We start from the raw sequence: 27,398 nt of genomic DNA, 5'->3' as shown, positions 1-27,398 counted from the left end.
GGGGTCCCTCAGCATCGGTCCAGCACAGTCTGGGGTCCCTCAGCTTCGGTCCAGCACAGACTGGGGTCCCTCACCTTCGGTCCAGACTGGGGTCCCTAAGCTTTGGTCCAGCACAGTCTGGGGTCCCTCAGCTTCGGTACAGCACAGCCTGAGGTCCCTCAGCTTTGGTCCAGTCCAGTCTGGGGTCTCTCAGCTTCAGTCCAGCACAACCTGGGGTCCCTCAGCTTCGGTCCAGCACAGACTGGGTTCCCTCAACTTTGGTCCAGCACAGTCTGGTGTCCCTCAGCTTTTGCCCAGCACAGACTGGGGTCCCTCAGCTTCGGTCCAGCACAGACTGGGGTCCCTCAGCTTCGGTCCAGCACAGTCTGGGGTCCCTCAGCTTCAGTCCAGACTGGGGTCCCTCAGCTTCGGTCCAGCACAGTCTGGTGTCCCTCAGCTCCTGTCCAGTCCAGTCTGGGGTCCCTCAGCTTCGGTCCAGCACAGTCAGGGGTCCCTCAGCTCCAGTCCAGTCTGGTGTCTCTCAGCTCCGGTCCAGTCCAGTCTGGTGTCCCTAGGCTCCAGTCCAGTCGTCTGGTGTCCCTCAGCTCCAGTCCAGTCCAATTCAGTCCAGTCCAGTCCAGTCCAGTCCAGATCTTAGCAGGCACAGAACCAGGAAAGGAACCTGGAAAGAATATTGTTATTGCAGGTGTGAGGGACACAGACACAGACGTCACCATGACATCAAACAGCAAGAGGAGACTCCTCCTTGAATCACAGACACAACCGGGCGGCGCCCCCCTGTCTGCTCACCTGCACCTCCTCTTCCTCTTCATGTCCCTCCCGGCAGCCTGCTCCTCCTCTCCCTCGCTCTTCCTCTCCTGACCCACGGTCTCCGCCGCCTCCATCGGCTCGTCCTGATCATCTGTCTCCACCGACACGCAGCTCAGGGAGTTTAAAAAGACGCACCAGCGCTTCTGAAGCAGAGACAGGAGAGTCACGTTAAGAGTCGGACTGGACACTCCAGGACATGAACACTGCACTGAGAGAGAGAGAGGGTTTCATACAGACACACTGACTGGACACTCCAGTACATGAACACTGCACTGAGAGAGAGAGAGGGGTTCATACAGACACACTGACTGGACACTCCAGTACATGAACACTGCACTGAGAGAGAGAGGGGTTCATACAGACACATGACTGGACACTCCAGTACATGAACACTGCACTGAGAGAGAGAGGGGTTCATACAGACACACTGACTGGACACTCCAGTACATGAACACTGCACTGAGAGAGAGAGTGGTTCATACAGACACACTGACTGGACACTGACTGGACACTGGACAGGAATAAAGAGAGGATCAGAGCATTACCCACCTTATTTTTCTTCTGTCTCACAGGAGGTGGTGATTGGACCTCCTCCAGCTGGAGTCCGAGGAGGGAGAGAGGGGGCAGGAGAGGGACAGCACAGGGAGAGAAAGAGAGAGACAGGTGAGTCAAGTGTCCCAAGAGTACAGAGACTCTGCTGAGATCACACTCGCAGTGAGTGACACCGACACTAACCAGCCTCAGGACAGCACTGCTAGAGCACCACAACCCAGACACAACCACATCACAGCACAGATCAAACAGCAATATCTCACACACTGGGACACACACACACAAACACAACATAAACTGGAATGCTACAGAACCTTAAACAGACAATACACACTAGCTGAATATTTGACCAAAATAAAAAATAACAAACAGAAACAGACCCTGACGAAGTACAGGCTCAGTGACCACAACCTAGCCATAGAAACTGGGCGACACAGGCAGACCTGGCTGCCCAGAGAGGACAGGCTGTGCTCCCACTGCCAGCGGGGAGAAATAGAGACAGAGGTGCACTTCCTACTGCACTGTGACAGATACTCTGGGATTAGAGAAACATTCTTCCCGAAATTCAGAAATCTAATCCCAGAGTTCCCACACCCGCCAGAATCACAACGGGTCCCAATCCTACTGGGAGAGGGAGGAGGGAACTCAGTTGATCTGGCAGCCCAGTATGTGATCTCCTGTCACAGCCTGAGGAACAGTGAGTCTGTCTCCCAATAATGCTCCAGCCGCCTACAGTATATGTCAATATTTTATAATATGTCTTTGTTGTAAATGTCTGTAACATGTCTGCTTTACGCAGAGAGTGGCGGGGGTTGGATGTCAAGGCCTGACGATACCGCATTACGCAGAAAGTGGAGGGATGGGATGTCAGGGCCTGACGACACTGCTTTATGCAGAGAATGGAGGGGTGGGTGTCAGGGCCATACGACACTGCTTTATGCAGAGAGTGGAGGGGTGGGATGTCAGGGCTATAAGACAGTGCTTTCGGCAGAGAGTGGTGGGGGTGTGATGTCAGGGCCATACGACACTTCTTTACGCAGGGAGTGGCAGGGGTGGGATTTCAGGGCCTGACGATACTTCTTTACACAGTTAGTGGTGGGGGTGGGATGTCAGGGCCATACGACACTTCTTTACGCAGAGAGTGGCAGGGCTTGACGACACTGCTTTATGCAAAAAATGGAGGGGTGGGTGTCAGGGCTATATGACAGTCCTTTCCGCAGAGAGTGGTGGGGGTGTGATGTCAGGGCCATACAGCAGTGCTTTACACAGAGAGTGGTGGGGGTGGGATGTCAGGGCCATATGACACTGCTTTACACAGAGAGTGGCGGGGGTGGGATATCAGGGCCTGACAACACAGCTTAACGCAGAGTGTGGAGGGGTGGGTGTCAGGGTTATACGGCAGTGCTTTACGCAGAGAGTGGTGGGGGTGTGATGTCAGGGCCATAAGACAGTGCTTTACACAGAGAGTGGCGGGGGAGGGATGTCAGGGCTTGACAACACTGCTTTATGCAGAGAGTGGAGGGATTGGTGTCAGGGCCATATGACACTACTTTACACAGAGAGTGGCGGGAGTGGGATGTCAGGCCCTGACGATACTACTTTACGTAGACAGTGGCGGGGGTGGGATGTCAGGGCCTGACGACACTGCTTTATTCAAAGAGTGGAGGGGTGGGTGTCAGGGCTATACGACAGTGCTTAATGCAGAGAGTGGAGGGTTGGGTGTCAGGGCTATAGGACAGTGCTTTCCGCAGAGAGTGGTGGGGGTGTGATGTCAGGGCCATACGACACTTCTTTACGCAGGGAGTGGCAGGGGTGGGATGTCAGGGCCTGATGATACTTATTTACGCAGAGAGTGGCAGGGGTGGGATGTCAGGGCCTGAAGATACTGCATTTCACAGAGAGCGGAGGAGGTGGGATTCGACCTCTCAGTGGGGCCAGCAGGGGGCACTCACCCTGCGGTCTGTTTGGGTCTTAATGCCCCAGTGTAGTGACGGGGGACACGATCTGGCCCACCAGCGACGAGCAGGTTACCAGATCTAGACAAAGGGGGCAACTCTTAGTCGTATGAGCTTAGTCACACATCGCAGCGATTAAAAAAACAAAACAAACATATTATGTCTGTTACTTACGACTTTTTTTTCCTACATTGAAAGTCTCTTTCCCGGGTGATTTTCTAGCGCGACTGGGGCTCTTCATTTCTGCTCGGTGTCTCATCGCGGGCGGATTTGAAACAGACCACAGAAGGTGGTCACACACTATATTATTATTGAGAGACAGGCTCACTGTCTGTACCTCAGGCATGGACAGTAGATCACACTGTATTATTATTATTAATATTATTGAGAGTCTGGCTCACTGTTCCCCAGGCTGGGACAGGAGATCCCACACTGTATTATTATTATTGAGAGACAGGCTTACTCTCTGTTCCTCAGGCTGGGACAGAGGATCACACACTGTATTATTATTATTTAGAGACAGGCTCACTGTCTGTTCCTCAGAGTTGGACAGGAGATCCCACACTGAATTATTATTATAGAGAGACAGGCTCACTGTATGTTCCCCAGGCTGGGTCAGGAGCTCACACAGTATTATTATAATTATTGAGAGATAGTCTCACTGTCTGTTCCTCAGTCTGGGACAGGAGATCACACACTGTATTATTATTATTGAGAGACAAACTCACTGTCTGTTCCTCAGGCTGGGACAGTAGATCAAACTGTATTATTATTATTGAGAGTCTGGCTCACTGTTCCCCAGGCTGGGACAGGAGATCCCACACTGTATTATTATTATTTAGAGACAGCCTCACTGTCTTTTCCTCGGTCTGGGACAGATGGTCACACACTGTATTATTATTGAGACAGGCTCACTGTCTGTTCCTCAATCTGGGACAGTAGATCACATTGTATTATTATTATTAATATTATTGAGAGTCTGGCACACTGTTCCCCAGGCTGGGACAGGAGATCCCACACTGTATTATTATTATTGAGAGACAGGCTTACTCTCTGTTCCTCAGGCTGGGACAGAGGATCACACACTGTATTATTATTATTTAGAGACAGGCTCACTGTCTGTTCCTCAGAGTTGGACAGGAGATCCCACACTGAATTATTATTATAGAGAGACAGGCTCACTGTATGTTCCCCAGGCTGGGTCAGGAGCTCACACAGTATTATTATAATTATTGAGAGATAGTCTCACTGTCTGTTCCTCAGTCTGGGACAGGAGATCACAAACTGTATTATTATTATTGAGAGACAAACTCACTGTCTGTTCCTCAGGCTGGGACAGTAGATCAAACTGTATTATTATTATTGAGAGTCTGGCTCACTGTTCCCCAGGCTGGGACAGGAGATCCCACACTGTATTATTATTATTTAGAGACAGCCTCACTGTCTTTTCCTCGGTCTGGGACAGATGGTCACACACTGTATTATTATTGAGACAGGCTCACTGTCTGTTCCTCAATCTGGGACAGTAGATCACATTGTATTATTATTATTAATATTATTGAGAGTCTGGCACACTGTTCCCCAGGCTGGGACAGGAGATCCCACACTGTATTATTATTATTTTGAGACAGGCTCACTGTTTGTTCCTCAGACTGGGACAGGAGATCCCACACTGAATTATTATTATTGAGAGACAGGCTTACTCTCTGTTCCTCAGGCGAAGACAGGACATCACATACTGTATTATTATTGATTGACAGGCTCATTGTTCCTCAGGCTGGGACAGGAGATCAGACACTGTATTATTATTATAGTGAGACAGGCTCACTGTGTATTCCCCAGGCTGGGACAGGAGGTCATACATTATATTATTATTATTATTATTATTATAGAGAGACAGGCTCACTGTATGTTCCACAAGCTGAGACAGGAATTCACACTGTATTATTATTATTGAGAGACAGGCTCACTGTATGTTCCACAAGCTGAGACAGGAATTCACACTGTATTATTATTATTGAGAGACAGGCTCACTGTCTGTTCCTCAGACTGGGACAGGAGATCACACACTGTATTATTATTATTGAGAGAGAGGCTCACTGTCTGTTCATCAGACTGGGACAGGAGATCCCACACTGAATTATTATTATTGAGAGACAGGCTTACTCTCTGTTCCTCAGGCGAAGACAGGACATCACATACTGTATTATTATTGATTGACAGGCTCATTGTTCCTCAGGCTGGGACAGGAGATCAGACACTGTATTATTATTATAGTGAGACAGGCTCACTGTGTATTCCCCAGGCTGGGACAGGAGGTCATACATTATATTATTATTATTATTATAGAGAGACAGGCTCACTGCATGTTCCACAAGCTGAGACAGGAATTCACACTGTATTATTATTATTGAGAGACAGGCTCACTGTCTGTTCCTCAGGCTGGGACAGAGGATCACACACTGTATTATTATTGAGAGACAGGCTCACTCTCTGTTCCTCAGGCTGGGACAGGAGATCACACATTGGCTTGTTATTGAGAGGCAGGCTCACTGTCTGTTCCTCAGGCTGGGACAGGAGATCACACGCTGTATTATTATTATTGAGAGACAGGCTCACTGTCTGTTTCTCAGGCTGGGACAGGAGATCACACACTGTATTATTATTATTGACAGATAGGCTGACTGTCTGTTCCTCAGAATGGGACAGGAGATCACACACTGTATTACTATTATTGACAGATAGGCTCACTGTGTCTTCGCTTGGGCTTGAACAGGAGATCACACACTGTATTATTATTATTGAGAGACAGGCTCACTGTCTGTTCCCCAGGCCGGGAAAGGAGATAACACATTGTATTTTTATTATTGAGAGACAAGCTCACTGTTCCTCAGGCTGGGACAGGAGTTCAAACTGTATTATTATTATTATTGAGAGACAAGCTCACTGTTCCTCAGGCTGGGACAGGAAATGACACACTGTATTATTATTATTGAGAGACAAGCTCACTGTTCCCCAGGCTGGGACAGGAGGTCATACTCTGTATTATTATTATTGAGAGACAGGCTCACTGTCTGTTCCTCAGGCTGGGACAGGAGATCACAAACTGTATAATTATTATAGAGAGACCTGCTCTTTCCTGACTGTTCCTTAGGCTGGGACAGCAGATCATAATCTGCTTTATTATTATTGAGAGACTGGCTCACTCCTGTCTGTTCCTCAGGTTGGGAAAGGAGATCACACACTGTATTATTATTATTGAGAGACGGGGTCACTGTCTGTTCCTCTGACTGGGGCAGGAAATGACACACTGTATAATTAGTATTGAGGACAGGCTCAGTGTTCCCCAGGCTGAGACAGGAGATCACACACTGTATTATTAGTATTGAGAGACAGCCTCAGTGTTCCCCAGGCTTGGACAGGAGATCACGCACTGTATTATTATTATTTAGATACAGGCTCACTGTGTGTTCCTCTGGCTGGGACAGTAGATCACACTGTATTATAATTATTGAGAGGCTGACTCACTGTTTCCCAGGCTGGGACAGGAGATCACACACTGTATTATTATTGAGAGACAGGCTAACTGTCTGTTCCTCTGGCTGGGGCAGGGAATCACACACTGTTGTAGTGTTCTCTCACGAGGCACCAGTTCTGTAGGGGTTTTGGCATTTACTGGGACAATTATTTTTGTGGGAGTAAATCACAAAATTGATTATTTTAATGGTCTTAGAATCCAACCATGCGACATAACTCAAACAACGCACACACAGGTACTAATACACGAGGATACATTTGTTAATATATAGAATATGCATGCAAACCTAACAGATCTTATCGTAAGGGTTATCAGAATTCATTCAGTTACAAAGAGTTACACATATCAAGAGGACATAAGTTCGGTATATCATTCATTTAGACCGTTTCGTAATTGTTTACAACTTCTACATGAGATACTCAAAACAAGTACATAACCCTTAGGAATTAAATTGATATCAACTGGTTGGGAGCAGTAATGCAATAAGGTTGAATACTCACTGCCGGTGGCCCCCTTTTCTCACCGTTTCCGTAGTGCAGCGCTTATCACGTTTGCCTCACACGCGAAAAATCCCCGGTTCGAAACCGGACGGGAACAGCCTCTTTTTGTACGCTCCTGTACTTCACAGAGGTCTTGAGCGACCGGTCACATGTTCCTTTCCTTCTGAGTGACGTTCCTGCAACACTCTCCCGCTCCTCTTGGTGCGCTCATGCCGCAACACAGGAAGGCTGGAGCAGGTGGCTGTGGGCTCTCTGCACCGCCGAAATAGCTCAGTTGGGAGAGCGTTAGACTGAAGATCTGAAGGTCCCTGGTTCGATCCCGGGTTTCGGCATTTTGTTTCATCGCGCCCTTTGTTCCTCTCTCCAGCGCCCCCTGCCTAAAGTGCCGCGTCCCTTTCTCAGCCCGAAACGCAAGCGAGACACCAGCAGCAGTTCCTACAGGTTTCCGTAGTGTAGCGGCTATCATGTTCACCTAACACGCGAAAGGTCCCCGGTTCGAGACCGGGTGGAAACAGCCTCGTTTTGCACGCTCCTGTACTTCACAGAGGTCTTGAGCGACCGGTCATTTGTTCCCAATGTATTTCCGGTGCCTTCATGCACTCTTGTACCAAACGCACGTTCCTTCTGTACGCGGAGCCGATCATTTGCAATTGGGCTGTGCCGACAGACCAGGACGAGTTCTGTCGGCTCAAAAGCAGTGCAGGACCTGCAAGAACAACAGAAAGATTAGCATCCAGCGGGGGCCTCTTAGTGAGCCCAAGATCTCATCAAGAATCGTCTCCAGCAACAGGGCGGGGCGCATTGTTCCATTCTCCGACCACTCTCGGTGTAAACAAGTCCCTCCTGGTCTCTGCTTGAAATGCACTTCCCTGCGTTTGCTTTGGTGTAACTGGCTTCCCCTGCATGGGCGAATGTGAAGAAGATCCTTAGTAAGTCATTGAAGAAAACCGAGAAGAGGTCGGAGTGGCCTCTGTCGTTCATCAACGATCCAGTCAGGCAGTACTCCTCTGCAAAGCGCTGTTCGTTCACATCGATTGGCTTTTTTTTTCCTTCATTCGTGCAAGTAGTAAAAGCAGACACCCCTATTCTGCCGTGACCCGGATTGTTGCGGCCACAACACAAAGTACTGACTACTATACGATCACGGCGAAGTTACCAAGTTACATGTGGCAGGGCGGAAAAGGCTGTGCTCTCTTTGTGTGACATAATTCGGAAAAGTCCTGACGTTGCATTTCAACTGAGCCCCAGTATACATCGACCCTTCGACACTGAGTGAGAACTCTCTTGCATGTTTTCTCATATTTATGTAGTTTGCTTGGTGGCACAGTTGTCGTGCACAAAGAACGCTTTGAAAAGCGTCAAAAGCAAATCATTCCAAGTTGGTCGTTTGTGTTTTCCGTTCAGACGCGAAATGCTGAAATGATCTCTCGGCTCCTCGGTTGTCATTTCTGCTACATAGAGGAATCACAGCACGCGTGTTAAAAGAAGACTGTGATATTTGGTATTATCACCCTTACTCCCCCCCTCATAACCGTCGCTCTTCTTATTCTGGTCTCCTAACTGTCCCCCAAGCCCGTCTACACTGTATGAGTGACAAGGCCTTCTCCTGTTATGCCCCCAAGCTCTGGAACTCTCTCCCCAAGGATACCAGAGTCACCTTCCCTAAACTCCTTCAAATTCAGACTCAACACCTTGTTCTGTAGAAGAGCCTTTACTGAACTGGTTCCATTCTTTACCCCTCTGCTTCTACTTTCCTTAGTACCACCATCCATGGTCTCCTCTGTCTATTGGAGCTGTTTTATCCTGTGTGTTCTAATTGTAATTATGTCAAGTACTTTGAGAAGCCACCTTTGGAACCATTTTATAAAATAGTTTATCCTAAAACCTTGAAGCTTTAATAGGGCACTGCAGTAGGGCTAAAAATTGACATTGTTAGTGGGCCATCATGATTTGTGCAAATTATAGGTAGTCACAAAGGGAGACTAGGATTCACTTGAAATCCATGACACGGGACACTGAAACAGTGGAGAGGCTTTGTGTAATAAGCGTTCAGTCTCAATCTACATAGTCTGTGCTGCTGGTAGAGGTGGTTGTGAACACCTGTCTTCCCAGTCAAGTGCTGGGATCTCCAGTCTCAATCCTAATACTTCTCATAACTGTCCACTACCACTGCTGTGAAACCAACGCCCATAATACAAGACCTCCGAGATTCTAACTGTACCATTATTCACTGATGTTTGTGCACCAGTATTGTTCCTTTGCTAAGGAAGGGAAGGCCTACTTTACACCAAGCCCCTGTTGACAATTCCTTCCTTGTGTTTATTTTAGTCAGTTTGTGCAGCCCAGAATAGGACACCAGATCTCACTCTTACTGGGTACTACAGTAGCAACTCACACTCCATAAGCACTACCCCTCTCAGAAATGGGAGGATTTCCAGTATATTGAACACCTCTGTCTCTCCCCCAGTAAAAAAAAGGCACACTGCCCTGCTCAAAGAATTATGCAGCCATCTTCCCCCAGTACAATGCTTTATTACTCCAGACATTTTCAGTCCTCATTGGCAGCAATACAAGAAGCATTCTTGAAAGGGGAACCCCCCCACAAATACTTCCATTGATTAATGGGTCTCACTTCCCTTGAATTCCTCCATACCATTTAAACCTATAAACCATAAAGAAACAAGGGCAGGCAGAAGGGTCTTTCACAGCTTTATTGAGATGTTGCCATTACAAGGCAAGTGGAGGCAGGAGAGTCACAAGGGCCAGGCTGGAGCCTTCATTCAGGCACCTGGGGAGGAAGAAGGAGAACAATCCAGCTACACTGCAGGACACCCACCCCTACAGGAGCTCCTCCTGCCAGACCCTACCTGTCCACTGGCCAACATCTCCAAAGTCCTCTGCTCCCTCCACATCCTCACTGGTGCTCTCAGCATCTTCACTGGAGCTCTGAGGGTCTCCCTCCTCATCCTCAGTCCAGTAAGCTCCCACATCCAGAGGAGCTTCTACTGGTGCCACAGCCACCCGACTGCTGGTCACCAGGCTCCTGGTACCTGTGGACAAGCAACACCCAGGATTGAGTGATCTGCTACACCCAGAGACCCACAGTCTACTCATCTACACAGTCCCTTTGTCCAGCACAGGATCATTCCTCAGTTGTCCAAGCATGGTTGTCTCTTGGGCAGAGATGCATCCACAAGGGATAGAGAACCAGACCCACCTTCATTCCAGCTGCCAGCACACCTGGACTCACAGCAGGCACAGACCTCATGGTCACCATACAGCTCCTCCCACCTGGAGGAGAGGAGGACAGGTGAGGCCTCCACCTGGCATGTCCCAGAGCACCCACAGCAGGCTCCTTGCAGAAGTACCTCTTCGCCTCCCTGTTGTAGGTGCAGGACTTGGTCCCTGGTGTTGCTTTAGCAGGAGCCACAGCCATGACACAGTGCATGTACAGCTCAGTCACTTCATGCTACAAGAGGGAAGGTCACAGCATTAAGGGATCAAGGCCAATAGAGGGACAGAGAAGGGCCTTCTGCCATCAGTGAAGGCAAGCTGGCAGCTCTAGGCACTACAGCTGCCACAGTCTGGTTCACATCTAGATCATGGATGTAAAAGCAGACCATGGATCAGTAGAGCAAGAAGGCTGAGCAGCCTTTGAGAGCAGTACCTTCCTGGACAGCTTCTTCTGGAAGAGGAAGGCATCAACCGTGAAGCGGAGCACATCCTTCTGCTTGGAGGGGACAAACCTGGACAGGCAGCCATCTGCCTTGCTGTCCACCATGCACCTGGGGACAAGGACAAGGATGAACCCCTGCAGGCTCTCGAGGCTCCTGCCCACCTCTCCTCCCAGAAGGGGCCGTACCCCAAGTTGTCGATCACGGGGAAACGGGGCTGGGAGTGCTGGTCCGGTTTCTCTGTTACGTAACACGAGTGGATGTACAGCCTCTGCTCCACTGTGGCAAAGTAGGCAGTGGCCTGGAAGTACATGGGCTGACCCAGGAAGTACTCATCCTTAGGAGAGAGCCGGACCCAGTGGGCGAGAGAGAGAGAGAGAGAGAGAGAGAGAGAGAGAGAGAGAGAGAGAGAGAGAGAGAGAGAGAGAGAGAGAGAGAGAGAGAGAGAGAGAGAGAGAGAGAGAGAGAGAGAGAGAGAGAGAGCGCGAGCATTACACCTGCACACAGCACCCCTTGCAGGCAGGAAGAGCCACTCACTCTAGGAGCTTACAGTTGGTGGTGAGCAGGACAAAGCTGTGCTTGTTCTTCAGGTCCTTGAAGAAGGTCCTTCTCCTGGCCCACTTGGGGACATAGCCAACCTTGTAGGAGTAGTGGAACCTGCAGGACAGAGGAGATGAGGGGCTTCTGGACACTTTCCCAGCGGCTTCTCAGCAGCAGCAGAGCCCTGCCTACCTGTTGTAGGAGCACTTGACCGGCACAGAGAAGGGAATGAAGCGATGCACAGGTGCACTGGAGGAGGGCGGGGCATAGCGGAGAGTGTTGGAGTACACCAGGCGGCCCTGGACAACCTGCAGGGTCACAGAGGAAGGGATATTCACAGGCAAGGCAACCCCGACACTGGCCCTACAGCTCACATCGATACACTGCCTGTAGATGAAGACCCGCTTACCGATCGCTCGGTGCCGCACTCGTGAAGCCCGTAGATGAAGTAGAAGTAACTGCGTGTGGTTCGGCTGACGCTGCAGTTGCCCAAGGTCACCTCCGATGGCCGACAGCTGAAGCCGAACAGGAGCCGACTGACCCTCACGTACATCCTGCTGGAGTCGCACCACACAGCCACTCCTTGGGTGCCCCCGATGGCCGGGCGAGCCGGCAGCCGCCCTCGCTGGGTAGGAAACAGGACGCTCTTGATGTAGGCGGGTAAGGGGCGGCTGCCGGCTTCGGGCTTCATCTTCTCCTTGTCGAAGTAGGGCGAGTACGCGTCTCTGGACACGGGAAGGCGGCGAAAGTCGGGAGCCAAGGACTGCGAGTCGTTCTCGCTTGCAGACAGGTCTTCGTAGGGCGCATCTGCCAGGCTCAAGTCCTCCGACTGGGCTGCGTCTTCAGGAGCCGGGAGGTCGGCCTGGAGCGCTAATTCCCGAAAGTCCCAGCCAGCCGGCCCGGCGGAGATCAGTGCAAGGAGCCCGGCTCCTGCGCACAGGCACAGCACAAAGAGAAACGAGCGCATTGCCAAATTGACGTCCCGCTAAACTGCTACAGAAGTAAGACAAATAAACCACAAAACTATGTTGAAGCAAGAGAGCATAAAGTGTGAACGCCGTGACTAGGTTTTTATACTAGCAGGACTATGCTACCACACACATGGTCACACTACCGCTCAAGCAACACAATCAATTACATACAGAGACCCGGATTGTTCTCAGCGTCTATTTAGAACCTGATTCCAGTCTGAGGCGGGACTCCGTGAAGCCGCCTGAACACTTTCCCGTGTGTATCTGACCTCAGCGGAGGAGTTCCACGCAATTTCGACAGAATTAAATCACCCACACGTGTAAAATTTGCTCAGATTAATTTATTGTTCAATTAGTTTCTAATTTCCGAGGAAATTGTGTTAAACTCGCTGTCAGACAGAGTACGGAACATGCGACACGTCCGTCCACACTTTCTTTTATCGAGGGGGCTGTTCTATCAACACGTACCGCAATGAAAATAATTTTACTATTTTTCATGTGTAATTGCATGTCATATTAAAATGTGTAATACAAGCATTTCTTTGCTTCCCAGTAAAGAAATACTGATCAGCTTTTGACATGATCTGATAATAATTTGTCTGATTTTCCAGAGATTGCTTTTGCTTCGCAGTACTGAGAACCTATGGAAGCCCGTTTCCGCCAGGGAGTACAAAAAACGCACTATGGTATCTCAGAATTGTGACTTAGAATCATAGAATTGCGACCTAAAAACTCAGAATTTTGACTTTATCTCTCACATTTGCGACTTCGAAAAGCCCATATTTCATTGTCTGTCCTTTTGTTATTGTAACGAATTCGGGTTCCAGGGCTTGTGCCCTCGCCGCTCCCACCCTACTTCGTGCCTCACTGTATTGGCTCGAACCCAGGCCTTGCTAGCTAGAACCCGAATCCGTTACAATAACAAAAGGACAGACAATGAAATATGGGCTATTTCGAAGTTGCAAATGTGAGATATGAAGTCGGAGTTGTGAGTTACTAAGTCGCAATTCTGAGTTACTTAGTCGGAATTCTGCGATACCATATCGCGTTTTTTTGTAACTCCCTGGCGGAAACGGGCTTTCATACATTTCAATCAGTCTGATCAGTGCAGGACAAGTTAATGTAGAATCATTACTATGTCTGTCAATTGTTTGTATATAAATGAATGTCTTTGACAACTTAATGTTAGTTTTTAATTTAGTTTTACGATGTAGGTCATGTGTTAACATATGCACGAGCATACGAAATGTCTCACTCCTGATTCAGCTCATGCTCCATAGGAGAGAAGAGATTCCTTCTGCTTCTCGTACAATCATATCAGAACAGAAGCCATTGGCCATTCATATTCCTGAATTTTAAATCCCTGTGTTTTTCTGTATCCGAATGCCTGGTGCAGCTAATTTGAAAGCAGAGTCTACCATTTACAGAAGCGTATTGTTGCCACCAAGGAAAAAAAATCCTGAGTTTACAGGAGTAAAGAGGAAACAAATGCAAACACCGTTTAGAAAAAACACACACGTCTCAGGCCTTAACCATGACAAGGATGGGATTTGAACCTAGACGAGCAGAGCACAATGGATTAGCAATCCAAAAAGTGACTCCTGTTTAATTTTCTTTTCGCTTCCTCGATTTCTAGTACGCTCCTCAATCCTTACAACCGATAAACAAAACGACTTCATGTGCCACAGCATTCTGCTGCAGGTACTGTTTGCACCGTGTATTAGGCGAACCCGAATTAAATATTTCAAATATGTGAAGAATTTCATGAAAAAGATCACAGCCAATGTCAGCAAATCGGAGCCTGTAGGCAGCTTCAACAGAACAAAACGATCTGAAGCCGCAATTCTTTCATAGAGTGTATTGTGACACTCTAACAACGTTGTTGCTATTACTGCTACTTCTGCTGCCGTTGCTTTAAACTCTACTCAGCGGGCAAGTAAAGTTGTACAAGGAAAAGACTACTTTGAGCCGTCCAAATTCCATTAATTGAATTTAAGCTTTTTTTTATTAATAACAGCATTAGTAATACATTGCGTGCTCAGAAACGTTACTTATTAGCTTATGAAGCAATATTGTTTCGACAATTTGCGGTCTTCAAAACGTAAACGCTGAAGTTTTTATACTTCCTTGTGAGCAGATCACCTTTGATTTAGAAAAGGAAAACTTACTCCCCTGTTGCTTTCATTGCAATATCTGAATCGAGACCCAAGCGCTAAGAAAGCTGAATAACGCAAAAGACATATTCCCGATTTTAATTTAGATACACATTTTCTAATGCAGCTTTCATTACAAGACAGTCTATTTCTCGAAAGCGTGTTATGCAAAAAAGAGAAAAACGAAAATATATGCGACCCACTATGCCTTCCTCCAAATCTTTTTCTAGATCTCTTCGTCATACCTTCTCTTCCTCCCTGGGCCACTTGCCCGCTTCTCTCACTAAACCAGCATTCCGTCTCTTTACAGCTATCTGTTCCAAGACCAGGCTTTCTAACCACCTTCTATTCCATTACAGATGTCGTCGACATAATATCATCCCTAAAGGATTTCGCCTTAAATTTAATACCTTTTCTTTTGACTCTGATACCACCCAGAGTAACACTCAGAGACTTCTAAAACAATTTTCTAGGAAACTAATGCTCTCTACCATTTTCTCCCTCAAAAAACAGATTATCCTTTCCGACAACAACATCAAAGAGGCTAAGGAATTTCTACGGCTGACAGCTCCACATCATCTTCCCTTCATAACTAACCTCATTACATCTCTCAACTCTAAACTCTACCAGTTTCTCACTACAGAGAAGGACAAAAAACTCAGTCATCTTCTACAGAAGAAAACCATCAACACCCGGAACACCCTCACCAACCCTAACCTTGTTGTCACCATACCTTCTGACCTTTCCCTTTCACAGGATGAGCGATCCCTCCTCAGCAAAGGGCTCAGTTTTGTACCAGTTCCCAGGAAACTGGACATCACCCAGACCAATGTCGACCTTAACCGCTTTTACCGCAGGATCCGTCTCAGAGCACATTTTGCCGACAATTTCTCTTCACAGGCAGCTGATAACAACCCGGTTATTGATGTCATTAACAACATTAATCCCAAACAGAGCTGTTGGACTCCCTCCTCTGGCCGTTTTCCACCAGTTGATTATTTCATCAACCAATGCACTAATCAAGCTCCTAAGGCACTCTCTATACCCAGTAAACATAGGTCTAACCTCACCCAAGGAGAAAATCAGGCGCTCCAGTCTCTCCGCAACAGGGATGATATTGTCATCAAACCAGCGGACAAAGGAGGTGCTGTTGTGGTGTGGCGTAAGGATCTATATATCTTTGAAGACTCTAGACAACTAACTGACACTTCTGCCTACCTCCCTCTCCAACAGGACCCTACCACTGACTACCAAAAGGAAGTGGTATCCACCATTTCCCTTTTTATCAGCAGTAACGAGCTCCCCCAGGAGGCGAACCGGCTTATCATGGAACATCCACAGGTATCTCAATTTTACCTCCTCCCCAAAATCCACAAACCGGACACCCCTAGACGCCCCATCGTATCAGCATGTAACTGTCCAACTACTTACATCTCAGCCTTTCTCGACAGCCTCATGAGACCGCTGGTTGAAGATCTTCCCTCATACATCAAAGACACCAACCACGCGCTCCAACTTTTTAATGATTTCCAATTTCAGGGTACCGAATGCTACATTTTTACCATGGACATCACATCTCTGTACACCGTCATTCCCCATAATGACGGCCTTACAGCCCTCAAGCACACGCTGGAAAAACGCACAGTGCTTGATCCACCCACCCACACCCTGGTACGCCGTGCAGAATTGGTCCTCACACTGAACGCATTCTCTTTCAATAATCTTTTTTACCAACAGGTCAGTGGAGTTGCCATGGGCACCAGAATGGGACCCAGCTATGCCAACATTTTTGTCAGCTGGGTAGAAGAACGCTTCTTCTCTTCCAACACTGGCTATGTCCCTGACCTCTACAAGCGATATATTGATGACTGCGTCGGTGCCGCCACATGCTCCAACGATCACCTTGAGTTCTTCCTGCACCATTTCACCAACTTCCACCCGTCCCTCAAATATACGGTTAACATATCTTCCACCACTCTTCCGTTTCTAGACATCCACTTGTCTATCAACTACCCCCGACTGTCCACTTCAGTTTATTACAAACCCACGGATTCACACAGCTACCTCCTGTACAGCTAATTTCACCCCAACCACACTAAAAACTCTCTTCCTTTTTCACAATTCCTTAGGTTACGACGATTATGCAGCGACGACATCAACTTCGAGAACCAAGCCCTCGAAATGTACTCATTTTTCATCAACAGAGGATACCCCAGCAGTGTGATTGACAAGGCCCTTGCCCGAGCCAAAAACACCCCCCGGACCATCAACCCGATCAGGAACTCTCGCCGTAAAAACTGCATTTCTTTGGTGCTTCCTTACCACCCTAACACACTTCCTATCCCCAGGACCATTAACCAGAACTTTTCCATCGTACAGGATGATCCCTCCATTGGGGCCCTCTTTTCTGATCGCCCTGTCATCTCATATCGCCGACCACCGAATCTGCGTAACCTCCTTGTTCACAGCTCCCTTGACCGCCCTCAACAACCATGTAACCCTGTCTGTAGATGGCTCTGTACTTGAGCTCCAATCAAAATTGAAAAACCTTGGGGTTATATTCGATTCTGGCTTAACATTCGACCCACATGTACAGCATACTGTCAAAACATCTTTTTTTCACCTTAGAAATATCGCAAGACTACGCCCTATGCTATCATTAACTGTGGCTGAAAAGCTGATCAACATATTTGTATTCTCTCGAATTGACTACTGCAATGCTCTGCTCCCTGGGGTATCTAAATCTACTCTGAACAAGCTGCAGTATGTCCAAAATTCAGCAGCCAGAATCCTGACCAGGTCTAGTGCAAGTGTTCACATTACTCCTATCCTGGAGTCCTTGCACTGGCTTCCGGTCAAATTCCGCGTAGACTTTAAAATCCTCATGCTCACCTACAAGGCTTTACATGGCTTGGCACCTCAATACCTGTCTGAACTTTTATCGCCCTACTCCCCACCTCGCAACCTCCGCTCTTCAAATTCTGCCCTCCTTACTGTCCCCCAAGCCCGTCTACATTGTATGGGCGACAGGGCCTTCTCCTGCTATGCCCCCAAGCTCTGGAACTCTTTGCCCAAGGATATTAGAGAGTCACCTTCTCTAAACTCCTTCAAATCCAGACTCAAAACCCTCCTTTTCAGAAAAGCCTTTACTTAACTGGTTCCATTCTTCACCCCTCTGCTCTTCTTAATACCATCTTCCACGGTCTCCTCTATTGTTATTGTTGTATTGTTGTAATTATAATTGTGTCCTGTCTTGTGAAATTTTCTTATTTATTGTTGTAGTCTTCTTATTTATTGTTATTGTCATCCTGTAAAGCACTTTGAGAAGCCACCTTTAAAGGCGCTATATAAAATAAAGTTTATTATTATTATTATAATTATTATCCACACCAGGCACTTTCCCTTGCAACAGAGCTCGCTGTATCACCTGCAAGTACACAGCCACCACCACACTCATTCAAGGCCCCTCAGGACAATTTCCGGATCACCCAGACAGCATCTTGTACCTCCAGCAACCTTATTTACTGTATCTCTTGCAGTAAATGCCCAGCCATCTACATTGGAGAAACAGGAAGGAGACTCGAAGACCGCTTCAGAGAACACGTCAGGGCTGTGAAGATTTAAGATCTCTCCAAGCCCATTGTTTCTCATTTCACCTCTGACGGCCACAACCACTCTAATCTCTCTGTATGTGTTCTCAAAGACAGTTTTCAGAAACTCATACATCAGAAAGACCACCGAAACTAAAATTATTCTGCAGCTAGGATCACACATTCTCCCTTCCCTTAACGACAGACTACTGTTCTTTTAAATTTTCTCCATTCATTGGAAGTTTCATTTCACACCTCTCTGCACCCAATCTGACTTCAAACCTCTTGATTGGCCTCTCTTTCTGTCCCCTGCTCCCGCCTCTCACTCCTCCTCTCTCCCAGCCTTTGTTCTCCCGCTACTTTACCTTTGCCTACTGTCCTGTCTCTCTCACACCTGAAGAAGGCTCCACGGCCGAAATGTTGTGTTCTCTTTCTTCTTTTTTTCAGCATGGAATAAACCTATTACTTGACACTGATTTATGCAGAGAGTAGCGGGGGTGGGATGTCAGGGCCATATGACAATTCTTTACGTAGAGAGTGGCAGGCGTGCAATGTCAGGGCCTGACAACACTGCTTAACGCAGAGAGTGGAGGGGTGGGTCTCAGGGCCATATGACAGTGCTTAACGCAGTGAGTGGCGAGGCTGGGATGTCAGGGCTATACGACAGTGCTTTACGCAGAGTGGAGGGGGCGGGATGTCAGGGCCTGACAACACTGCTTAACGCAGAGAGTGGAGGGGTGGGTGTCAGGGCCATATGACAGTGCTTTAGGCAGAAGGTGGCTGTCAGGGCCTGATGAGACTGCTTTATGCAGAGAGTGGAGGGGTGGGTGTCAGGGCCATACAACAGGGGTTAACGCAGAGAGTGGCGGGGGTGGGATGTCAGGGCCTGACAGCACTGCTTAACGCAGAGAGAGGCGAGTTTGGGATGTCAGGGCATGAAGACACTGGTTTATGCAGAGAATGGAGGGGTGGGTGTCAGGGCCATATGACAATTCTTTACGGAGAGAGTCACGGGTTTGGGATGTCAGATCCTGACAGCACTGCTTAACCCAGAGAGTGGAGGGGTGGGTATCAGGGCCATACGACACTTCTTTTCGCAGAGAGTGGCTGGGTTGGGATGTCAGAGCCTGACAGCACTGCTTAATGTAGAGTGTGGAGGGGTGGGTGTCAGGGCCATACGACAATTCCTTACGCAGAGAGTGGCGGGGTTGGGATGTCAGAGCCTGACAGCACTGCTTAATGCAGAGAGTGGAGGGGTGAGTGTCAGGGCCTGACGAGACTGCTTAATGCAAAGAGTGGAGGGGTGGGTGTCAGGGCTATACGGCACTTATTTATTCAGAGAGTGGCGGGGGTTGGATGTCAGGGCCTGACGATACTGCTTTACGCAGATAGTGGAGGGTGTGGGATGTCAGGGTTTGACAACACTGCTTTATGCAGAGTGTGCAGGGGTGGGTGTCAGGGCTATACGACAGGGGTTAACGCAGAGAGTGGCGGGGGTGGGAAGTCAGGGCCTGACGATACTGCTTTACGCAGAGAGTGGCGGGGGTGGGATGTCAGGGCATGAAGACACTGGTTTATGCAGAGAATGGAGGGGTGGGTATCAGGGCCATATGACACTTCTTTTCGCAGAGAGTGGCAGAGGTGGGATGTCAGGGCCTGACGATACTGCTTTACACAGATAGTGGCGGGGGTGGGATGTCAGGGCTTGAGGACACTGCTTTATGCAGAGAGTGGAGGGGTGGGTGTCAGGGCCATACGACAATTCTTTACGCAGAGAGTGGCGGGGTTGGGATGTCAGAGCCTGACAGCACTGCTTAATGCAGAGAGTGGAGGGGTTGGTATCAGGGCCATACGACACTGCTTTATGCAGAGAGTGGAGGGGTGGGTGTCAGGGCCATACGACAGGGGTTAACGCAAAGAGTGGAGGGGTGTGATGTCAGGGCCATACGACAGTGCTTTACACAGAGAGTGGCGGGGTTGGGATGTCAGGGCCTCACGAGACTGCATTATGCAGAGAGTTGAGGGGTGGGTGTCAGGGCCATGCGACACATCTTTACGCAGAGAGTGGCAGGGGTGGGATGTCAGGGCCATACGACAGTGCTTAACGCAGTGAGCGACGAGGCTGGGATGTCAGGGCCTGACCATACTGCTTTACGCAGAGATTGACGGGGGTGGGATGTCGGGGCCATACGAAAGTGCTTAACGCAGATAGTGGAGGGTGTGGGATGTCAGGGCTTAACAACACTGCTTTATGCAGAGAGTGGAGGGGTGGGTGTCAGGGCATGAAGACACTGGTTTATGCAGAGAATGGAGGGGTGGGTATCAGGGCCATATGACACTTCTTTTCGCAGAGAGTGGCAGAGGTGGGATGTCAGGGCCTGACGATACTGCTTTACACAGATAGTGGCGGGGGTGGGATGTCAGGGCTTGAGGACACTGCTTTATGCAGAGAGTGGAGGGGTGGGTGTCAGGGCCATACGACAATTCTTTACGCAGAGAGTGGCGGGGTTGGGATGTCAGAGCCTGACAGCACTGCTTAATGCAGAGAGTGGAGGGGTGAGTGTCAGGGCCATACGACAGTGCTTAACGCAGTGAGCGGTGAGGCTGGGATGTCAGGGCCATACGACAGTGCTTTACGCAGAGAGTGTAGGGGGTGGGATGTCAGGGCCTGACAACACTGCTTAACGTAGAGAGTGGAGGGGTGAGTGTCAGGGCCATATGACAGTGCTTTAGGCACAGAGTGGCGTGGGTGGGATGTCAGGGCCTGACCATACTCCTTTACGAAGAGAGTGACAGGGGTGGGATGTCAGGGCCCGACGATACTGCTTTACACAGAGAGTGGCAGGGTTGGGATGTCAGGGCTAAACGACACTGTTTTACACAGAGAGTGGAGGGGTGGGTGTCAGGGCTATACGACAGTGCTTTACGCAGGGAGTCGCAGGGGTGTGATGTCAGGGCCTGACGATACTGCTTTACGCAGAGAGTGGTGGGGGTGTGATGTCAGGGCCATATGACACTGTTTTACACAGAGAGTGGAGGGGTGGGTGTCAGGGCCATATGACAGTGCAGGGAGTGAAGGGGGTGGAATGTCAGGGCTTGATGTCATTGCTTTAAGCACAGAGTGGACGGGTGGTTGTCAGGTCCATATGACACTTCTTTACGCAGAGAGTTGCGGGATTGGGATGTCAGGGCCTGAAGATACTACCTTACGCAGTTAGTGGTGGGGGTGGGATATCAGGGCCATACGACACTTCTTTATGTAGAGAGTGGCGGGGGTGGGATGTCGGGGCTTGATGACACTGCTTTATTCAATGAGTGGAGGGGTGGGTGTCAGGGCTATACGACAGTGCTTTCCGTAGAGAGTGGTGGGGGTGTGATGTCAGGGCCATACGACACTGCTTTACACAGTGAGTGGTGGGGTTGGGATGTCAGGGATGACAACCGAGGAGCCGAGAGATCATTTCAGCATTTCGCGTCTGAACGGAAAACACAAACGACCAACTCGGAATGACTTGCCTTTGACACTTTTCAAAGCGTTCTTTGTGCACGACGACTGCGCCACCTAGCAGATACAAATGGGTTGTACAACTTTGAACTAGCAAATGGAAGAGGGCTAAGCCCCCTCTCTTTTAGCCCAGGTTCGATCTGTCTCCCAGAATCACCAGGGCGCACGCACACACACACACCCGTGCCGTTGAAGTGCTCTGCTTCATTTCTAAGGGCAACTCAACATTCACTCCTACCCCGAGTGCAGAAAAGACAGCGTCCGCAGCAACAACAGCTCAGGTCTCTGCACAGGAGCTAAGCTGCCCCCATCTCCTCTGCTCTGCGGCTCCTGCGGAGTGGAGTCCTGCCTGGAGCCGTGTTTGCAGGCGGCAGCTCCCCGCGCCCTGTCTGTGCGTCGTGTCCAAGAGCTCCTGGGAGGAAGAGAGAGCCCTCCCACTCGGGGGCTTTTCCACGGTCTGTGTGAGGAGGGGCGGGTGTGTCCAGTAGCTTATCGAGCGGAAGCCTGGGGCGGCGGAGAGCTGTGATCGTGCAGACCTTGAGGTGTCACCTCTTTGTCTGCTTTCCAGCCCCCCCTCCGCCCAAGCTCTGCTCCAAAGTAGCCCGGCAACCCCTCACACCTGCACGTGTCACAACCTAAGGTGCGGTCATGAGACACCCATGGGGTGTCGTTCTGTTCTTGCTAATTGTTTCCTGCCCGTCGCAGGCAGGAGTCCATGCGAGGAAGATGCGCTGGACAGAGCTCAGAGGGCGCACCTGGGTGGCTTTCCTTCAGAGTGACGTTCCTGCAACACTCTCCCGCTACTCTTGGTGCGCTCATGCCGCAACACAGGAAGGCTGGAGCAGGTGGCTGTGGGCTCTCCGCACCGCCAAAATAGCTCAGTTGGGAGAGCGTTAGACCGAAGATCTACAGGTCCCTGGTTTGATCCCGGGTTTCGGCATTTTGTTTCATCACGCCCTTTGTTCCTCTCTCCAGCGCCCCCTGCCTAAAGTGACGCGTCCCTTTCTCAGCCCGAAACACAAGCAAGACACCAGCAGCAGTCCCTGCAGGTTTCCGTAGTGTAGCGGCTATCACGTTCGCCTAACACACGAAAGGTCCCCGGTTCGAGACCGGGCGGAAACAGCCTCGTTTTGCACGCTCCTGTACTTCACAGAGGTCTTGAACGACCGGTCATTTGTTCCCAATGTATTTCCGGTGCCTTCATGCACTCTTGTACCAAACGCACGTTCCTTCTGTACGTGGAGCCGATCATTTGCAATTGGGCTGTGCCGACAGACCAGGACGAGCTCTGTCGGCTCAAAAGCAGCGCAGGACCTGCAAGAACAACAGAAAGATTAGCATCCAGCGGGGGCCTCTTAGTGAGCCCAAGATCTCATCAAGAATCGGCTCCAGCAACAGGGCTGGGCGCATTGTTCCATTCTCCGCCCACTCTCGGTGTAAACAAGTCCCTCCTGGTCTCTGCTTGAAATGCACTTTCCTGCGTTTGCTTTGGTGTAACTGGCTTCTCCTGCATGGGAGAATGTGAAGAAGATCCTTAGTAAGTCATTGAAGAAAACCAAGAGGAGGTCGGAGTGGCCTCTGTCGTTCATCAACGATCCAGTCAGGCAGTACTCCTCCTATTCTGCCAGTATGCGGATTCGAACCGGGGTTGTTGCGGCCACAACACAAATTCTGAGCACTATACGATCACAGCGAGTTACCGAGACATACACGGCCAGTAGGAAAGGATGTACTCTCTTTGTGTGACACTAGTCGGAAAAGTCCTGACACTGCATTTCAACTGAGCCCTAGTATACATCAACCCTTCGACACTCTGAGTGCCAACTCTCTTGTGTGTTTTCTCCATCAAGCAGGTCATGAAGGCAGCAATTACAGTTTGCTTACATGACACACGCACAACATGGCTGTATGCTCCCATATGGTCTAGCGGTTACGATACCTGATCTTCACCCAGGTGGCCTGGTTTCAGCTCCTTGTATGAGAACGTGTCAGTTTTGCCTCCTGCTTTCCAAAGATCAGCACCATGTTTTACGCCTCCCCCGAATATCGAAGCTGCCTCTAAATCAGCAAATGAAGATGAGTCGATAAACCACTTGTTTTTCGTATAACTAAACATATATTCATTTATTACTGATTTCATTCATTGAGCACGGATACAATAGAGGTACAGCCATTCACTGTTTGACATGTCTGCACTGGTACAGAACCTAGCAATCAGAAAACGGGTGAAACTGTCTTGAGAATTAGCATACAGTACCGAGGCCCCCATGACCAAATAAAGGCTAACCTCGATAATCAGCCTAAATAATGCAGACAACAGCAAAACGACTGACTTTGAAAAGGGAATGAATGTCCGGAAGGAGTAGTGTAACCAGCTTGAAATGCTTCTCCGGACCTCTAACTAAAAGAAACCGGGAACCAGCAGTGGCATCGACTCCTTTCGAACTGGGATCCTATCGCAGCTCGTGGTGTCCTAACTCTCCCGTATCTGATATTGGACCAGGCACATCAGGAGAGAGCGCGAACGCAGTCCCCCACTACCAGAAATTATGCAGTCGAGATTCCCACATTTGGGGAATTCGCAGGGGTCAGCACAGCCGGAGTGCAATGGCCGAGCCTCGCCCTGGGTGAATCGATTTTTTAAGAACTTTATTTTCTTTTCACAAAAGAATACAGGACATCACAAATTAGAAAGCTTTACATTAATATACATACTTAAAACAGTATATATGATCACATCTCATTACATTTTGACACGGTACCAGTTACATAGCAACAATTTCTTTTTTTCTGGTGTAAATCACATTCTTTACTTAAACATGATAATGTTTTTCACAGTTTCTTGAGATATTGACCTATGCTCTCTATTTCCCACAGATTTTCTGCTTCCACCCTCCTTTCTCTCCACAGATCTCTGAGGTAATAGTTCTCTCGGGTGATGAATAGGGCCAGGCTACCTGCTGCCTTGACTGGGACCTCGATGCCTTTGAACAGCCCCATGTTCCTCACTCTCCACAGGGCGTCTTTCCCACTGTTCACCACGGCCCAGATCCTGTCAAACAAGTCAGGAGGAAGTTTGACAGGAGAGATGCCGTTGTAGTGGCAATGCTTGTTAATAAGACAGAATTAAGCGGTGGTATGCTGTCCTAAATGAGGCCCCATCTCACTTTCCATCTCTGTGGTGCAGCCACAGAGAAAGTATTCATGCAGGCTGATTTAAGATGTTTTCTTTTGGTAAGGGACAGCTCCCAGATGGGGATGCACTTAGCTAAGCCTGGCTATCATGATCAATGGTCATCCATTGGCGCCTATCTGTCTAGGGAGTGCCAAATGGACATCTGGACTGCATTCCTAAGTGTCAAGAGTAAGTGACTCATATCTCACCTTGATCAACCAATCAGGGACTGGCAGGGCGTGGTAATACCACGTGGGTCTCCAATGCCCGCCAACCTCTCAACCAATCAGCACACATCTGTGTCTTGGTCAAAAAGTGAGCGCAAGCTCAGATCGGGGCTCTCCTTGGCCATTGTCGCACATCCTCAGAGACAATCATGTGACAACTGCTGTTGTCTGCAAAGGGACTTGGACTTTGTTATAAGCGCAAGGCCGAGGATCCCGTACGTACTCAGAATTCAGAAAGCTTTTAAGCGCAGGAGGCGCCCTATCCCCGCTCGCTCGCTCATTCCCCTGTTCACATGTGCAGTGCGGCTTGTCCGTCTGTTTATTTGTCAGCTTTGGCGAGACACAGGTGCTTGTGTATTAGCGTGAGCGTTTTTTATTCTGATCATGAACAGTTTAACAAGTCCGCAAAGGATCGAGGAAAGGTTTATCGCCAGCTGAAAAGAGACACAGCGCTTCGGCTGTGGAGACTTGTTCGGCTGGCGTTCGGAGAGTCGCGTTTTTCAGAATTGTATTGAGATCGTTTTCCACAGAGCTCAGATGTCAAAGCACAGCAGCAGCTCTCCACAGCTATCCTCTATAGCGCCCTTTCTCCCGCAGCTCCGTCCTCATTGGAAGGAAGCAAGAGTGAAAGGCTGAAGTGAAATAGAGCGGGGACGAAGGCAGTGAAGAGAGAGAACGTGGGAAGAAGAGAAAAACGCAAGGGAAAAAAAGCAGCGTCGTAAAAGAGGTGATGGAGCTGTCCTCTCAATAAGAAGGGTGCCAGCGAGCCTTGCTCTCGCTTACGGCCACACCCCCTTTAGCACGCCTGATCTCATCTGATCTCGGAATCTAAACAGGGATGGGCCTGGTTAGTACTTGGATGGGAGACCGCTTGGGATTACCAGGTGCTGTAAGCTTTTAAGCGCAGGAGGCGCCCTATCCCCGCTCGTTCGCTCATTCCCCTGTTCACACGTGCAGTGCGGCTTGTCCGTCTGTTTATTTGTCAGCTTTGGCGAGACACGGGTGCTTGTGTATTAGCGTGAGCGTTTTTTATTCTGATCAGGAACAGTTTTACAAGTCCGCAAAGGATCGAGGAAAGGTTTATCGCCAGCTGAAAAGAGACACAGCGCTTCGGCTGTGGAGACTTGTTCGGCTGGCGTTCGGAGAGTCGCGTTTTTCAGAATTGTATTGAGATCGTTTTCCACAGAGCTCAGATGTCAAAGCACAGCAGCAGCTCTCCACAGCGATCCTCTATAGCGCCCTTTCTCCCGCAGCTCCGTCCTCATTGGAAGGAAGCAAGAGTGAAAGGCTGAAGTGAAATAGAGCGGGGACGAAGGCAGTGAGGAGAGAGAACGTGGGAAGAAGAGAAAAACGCAAGGGAAAAAAAGCAGCGTCGTAAAAGAGGTGACGGAGCTGTCCTCTCAATAAGAAGGGTGCCAGCGAGCCTTGCTCTCGCTTACGGCCACACCCCCTTGAGCACGCCTGATCTCGTCTGATCTCGGAAGCTAAACAGGGATGGGCCTGGTTAGTACTTGGATGGGAGACCGCCTGGGAATACCAGGTGCTGTAAGCTTTTAAGCGCAGGAGGCGCCCTATCCCCGCTCGCTCGCTCATTCCCCTGCTCACACGTGCAGTGCGGCTTGTCCGTCTGTTTATTTGTCAGCTTTGGCGAGACACGGGTGCTTGTGTATTAGCGTGAGCGTTTTTTATTCTGATCAGGAACAGTTTTACAAGTCCGCAAAGGATCGAGGAAAGGTTTATCGCCAGCTGAAAAGAGACACAGCGCTTCGGCTGTGGAGACTTGTTCGGCTGGCGTTCGGACAGTCGCGTTTTTCAGAATTGTATTGAGATCGTTTTCCACAGAGCTCAGATGTCAAAGCACAGCAGCAGCTCTCCACAGCGATCCTCTATAGCGCCCTTTCTCCCGCAGCTCCGTCCTCATTGGAAGGAAGCAAGAGTGAAAGGCTGAAGTGAAATAGAGCGGGGACGAAGGCAGTGAGGAGAGAGAACGTGGGAAGAAGAGAAAAACGCAAGGGAAAAAAAGCAGCGTCGTAAAAGAGGTGACGGAGCTGTCCTCTCAATAAGAAGGGTGCCAGCGAGCCTTGCTCTCGCTTACGGCCACACCCCCTTGAGCACGCCTGATCTCGTCTGATCTCGGAAGCTAAACAGGGATGGGCCTGGTTAGTACTTGGATGGGAGACCGCCTGGGAATACCAGGTGCTGTAAGCT

General features: G+C 49.3%; 2 protein-coding genes, 6 non-coding genes and 1 pseudogene across 8 annotated transcripts; 6 read left to right on the top strand and 3 right to left on the bottom strand.

The window, feature by feature from the left end:
- The first annotated feature begins 7,614 nt into the window (after positions 1–7,614).
- On the top strand, positions 7,615–7,687 carry trnaf-gaa (transfer RNA phenylalanine (anticodon GAA)). The gene has a single exon. It is a non-coding gene; the product is annotated as a tRNA-Phe (tRNA).
- A 2,791-nt stretch (positions 7,688–10,478) lies between these two features.
- LOC138242358 (zona pellucida sperm-binding protein 3-like) lies at positions 10,479–11,386 on the bottom strand. Its single transcript, XM_069197859.1, has 4 exons — positions 11,218–11,386; positions 11,023–11,140; positions 10,724–10,824; positions 10,479–10,646 (listed from the first exon to the last, which is right to left on the bottom strand). The coding sequence occupies exons 1-4, from the start codon at positions 11,340–11,342 to the stop codon at positions 10,505–10,507; spliced, it is 486 nt and encodes a 161-aa protein (XP_069053960.1). The 5' UTR covers positions 11,343–11,386; the 3' UTR covers positions 10,479–10,504.
- A 176-nt stretch (positions 11,387–11,562) lies between these two features.
- Positions 11,563–12,597, bottom strand: LOC107076371 (zona pellucida sperm-binding protein 3-like). Its single transcript, XM_069198093.1, has 3 exons — positions 11,979–12,597; positions 11,762–11,877; positions 11,563–11,686 (listed from the first exon to the last, which is right to left on the bottom strand). Exons 1-3 carry the CDS (start codon positions 12,534–12,536, stop codon positions 11,563–11,565), a joined length of 798 nt encoding a protein of 265 aa, XP_069054194.1. The 5' UTR covers positions 12,537–12,597.
- Positions 12,598–22,655: 10,058 nt separating this feature from the next.
- Positions 22,656–22,728, top strand: trnaf-gaa (transfer RNA phenylalanine (anticodon GAA)). The gene has a single exon. It is a non-coding gene; the product is annotated as a tRNA-Phe (tRNA).
- Positions 22,729–22,837: 109 nt separating this feature from the next.
- Positions 22,838–22,910, top strand: trnav-aac (transfer RNA valine (anticodon AAC)). The gene has a single exon. It is a non-coding gene; the product is annotated as a tRNA-Val (tRNA).
- A 1,387-nt stretch (positions 22,911–24,297) lies between these two features.
- On the bottom strand, positions 24,298–24,460 carry LOC138243571 (U1 spliceosomal RNA). The gene has a single exon (XR_011192226.1). It is a non-coding gene; the product is annotated as a U1 spliceosomal RNA (small nuclear RNA).
- Positions 24,461–25,967: 1,507 nt separating this feature from the next.
- Positions 25,968–26,086, top strand: LOC138218628 (5S ribosomal RNA; annotated as a pseudogene).
- A 537-nt stretch (positions 26,087–26,623) lies between these two features.
- Positions 26,624–26,742, top strand: LOC138244699 (5S ribosomal RNA). Its single transcript, XR_011193314.1, has one exon. It is a non-coding gene; the product is annotated as a 5S ribosomal RNA (ribosomal RNA).
- Positions 26,743–27,279: 537 nt separating this feature from the next.
- LOC138244698 (5S ribosomal RNA) lies at positions 27,280–27,398 on the top strand. The gene has a single exon (XR_011193313.1). It is a non-coding gene; the product is annotated as a 5S ribosomal RNA (ribosomal RNA).

The sequence above is a fragment of the Lepisosteus oculatus genome, chromosome 14, assembly GCF_040954835.1.
Source record: "Lepisosteus oculatus isolate fLepOcu1 chromosome 14, fLepOcu1.hap2, whole genome shotgun sequence".
Lineage (NCBI taxonomy): Eukaryota > Metazoa > Chordata > Actinopteri > Semionotiformes > Lepisosteidae > Lepisosteus > Lepisosteus oculatus.
This window is presented reverse-complemented; position numbering and strand designations above follow the sequence as displayed.

What these genes read in the sequence shown, in the direction of transcription:
- LOC138242358 (XM_069197859.1), bottom strand. Translation starts at nt 11,342, where the DNA reads ATGTACTTCCAGGCCACTGCCTACTTTGCCACAGTGGAGCAGAGGCTG. An exon ending in AGAAGAAGCTGTCCAGGAAG is followed by an intron (nt 10,825 to 11,022) that starts GTACTGCTCTCA and finishes TCCCTCTTGTAG; the next exon opens with CATGAAGTGACTGAGCTGTA. An exon ending in TACAACAGGGAGGCGAAGAG is followed by an intron (nt 10,647 to 10,723) that starts GTACTTCTGCAA and finishes CCTCTCCTCCAG; the next exon opens with GTGGGAGGAGCTGTATGGTG.
- LOC107076371 (XM_069198093.1), bottom strand. Translation starts at nt 12,536, where the DNA reads ATGCGCTCGTTTCTCTTTGTGCTGTGCCTGTGCGCAGGAGCCGGGCTC. An exon ending in AGTGCGGCACCGAGCGATCG is followed by an intron (nt 11,878 to 11,978) that starts GTAAGCGGGTCT and finishes GTGACCCTGCAG; the next exon opens with GTTGTCCAGGGCCGCCTGGT. An exon ending in GTCAAGTGCTCCTACAACAG is followed by an intron (nt 11,687 to 11,761) that starts GTAGGCAGGGCT and finishes TCTGTCCTGCAG; the next exon opens with GTTCCACTACTCCTACAAGG.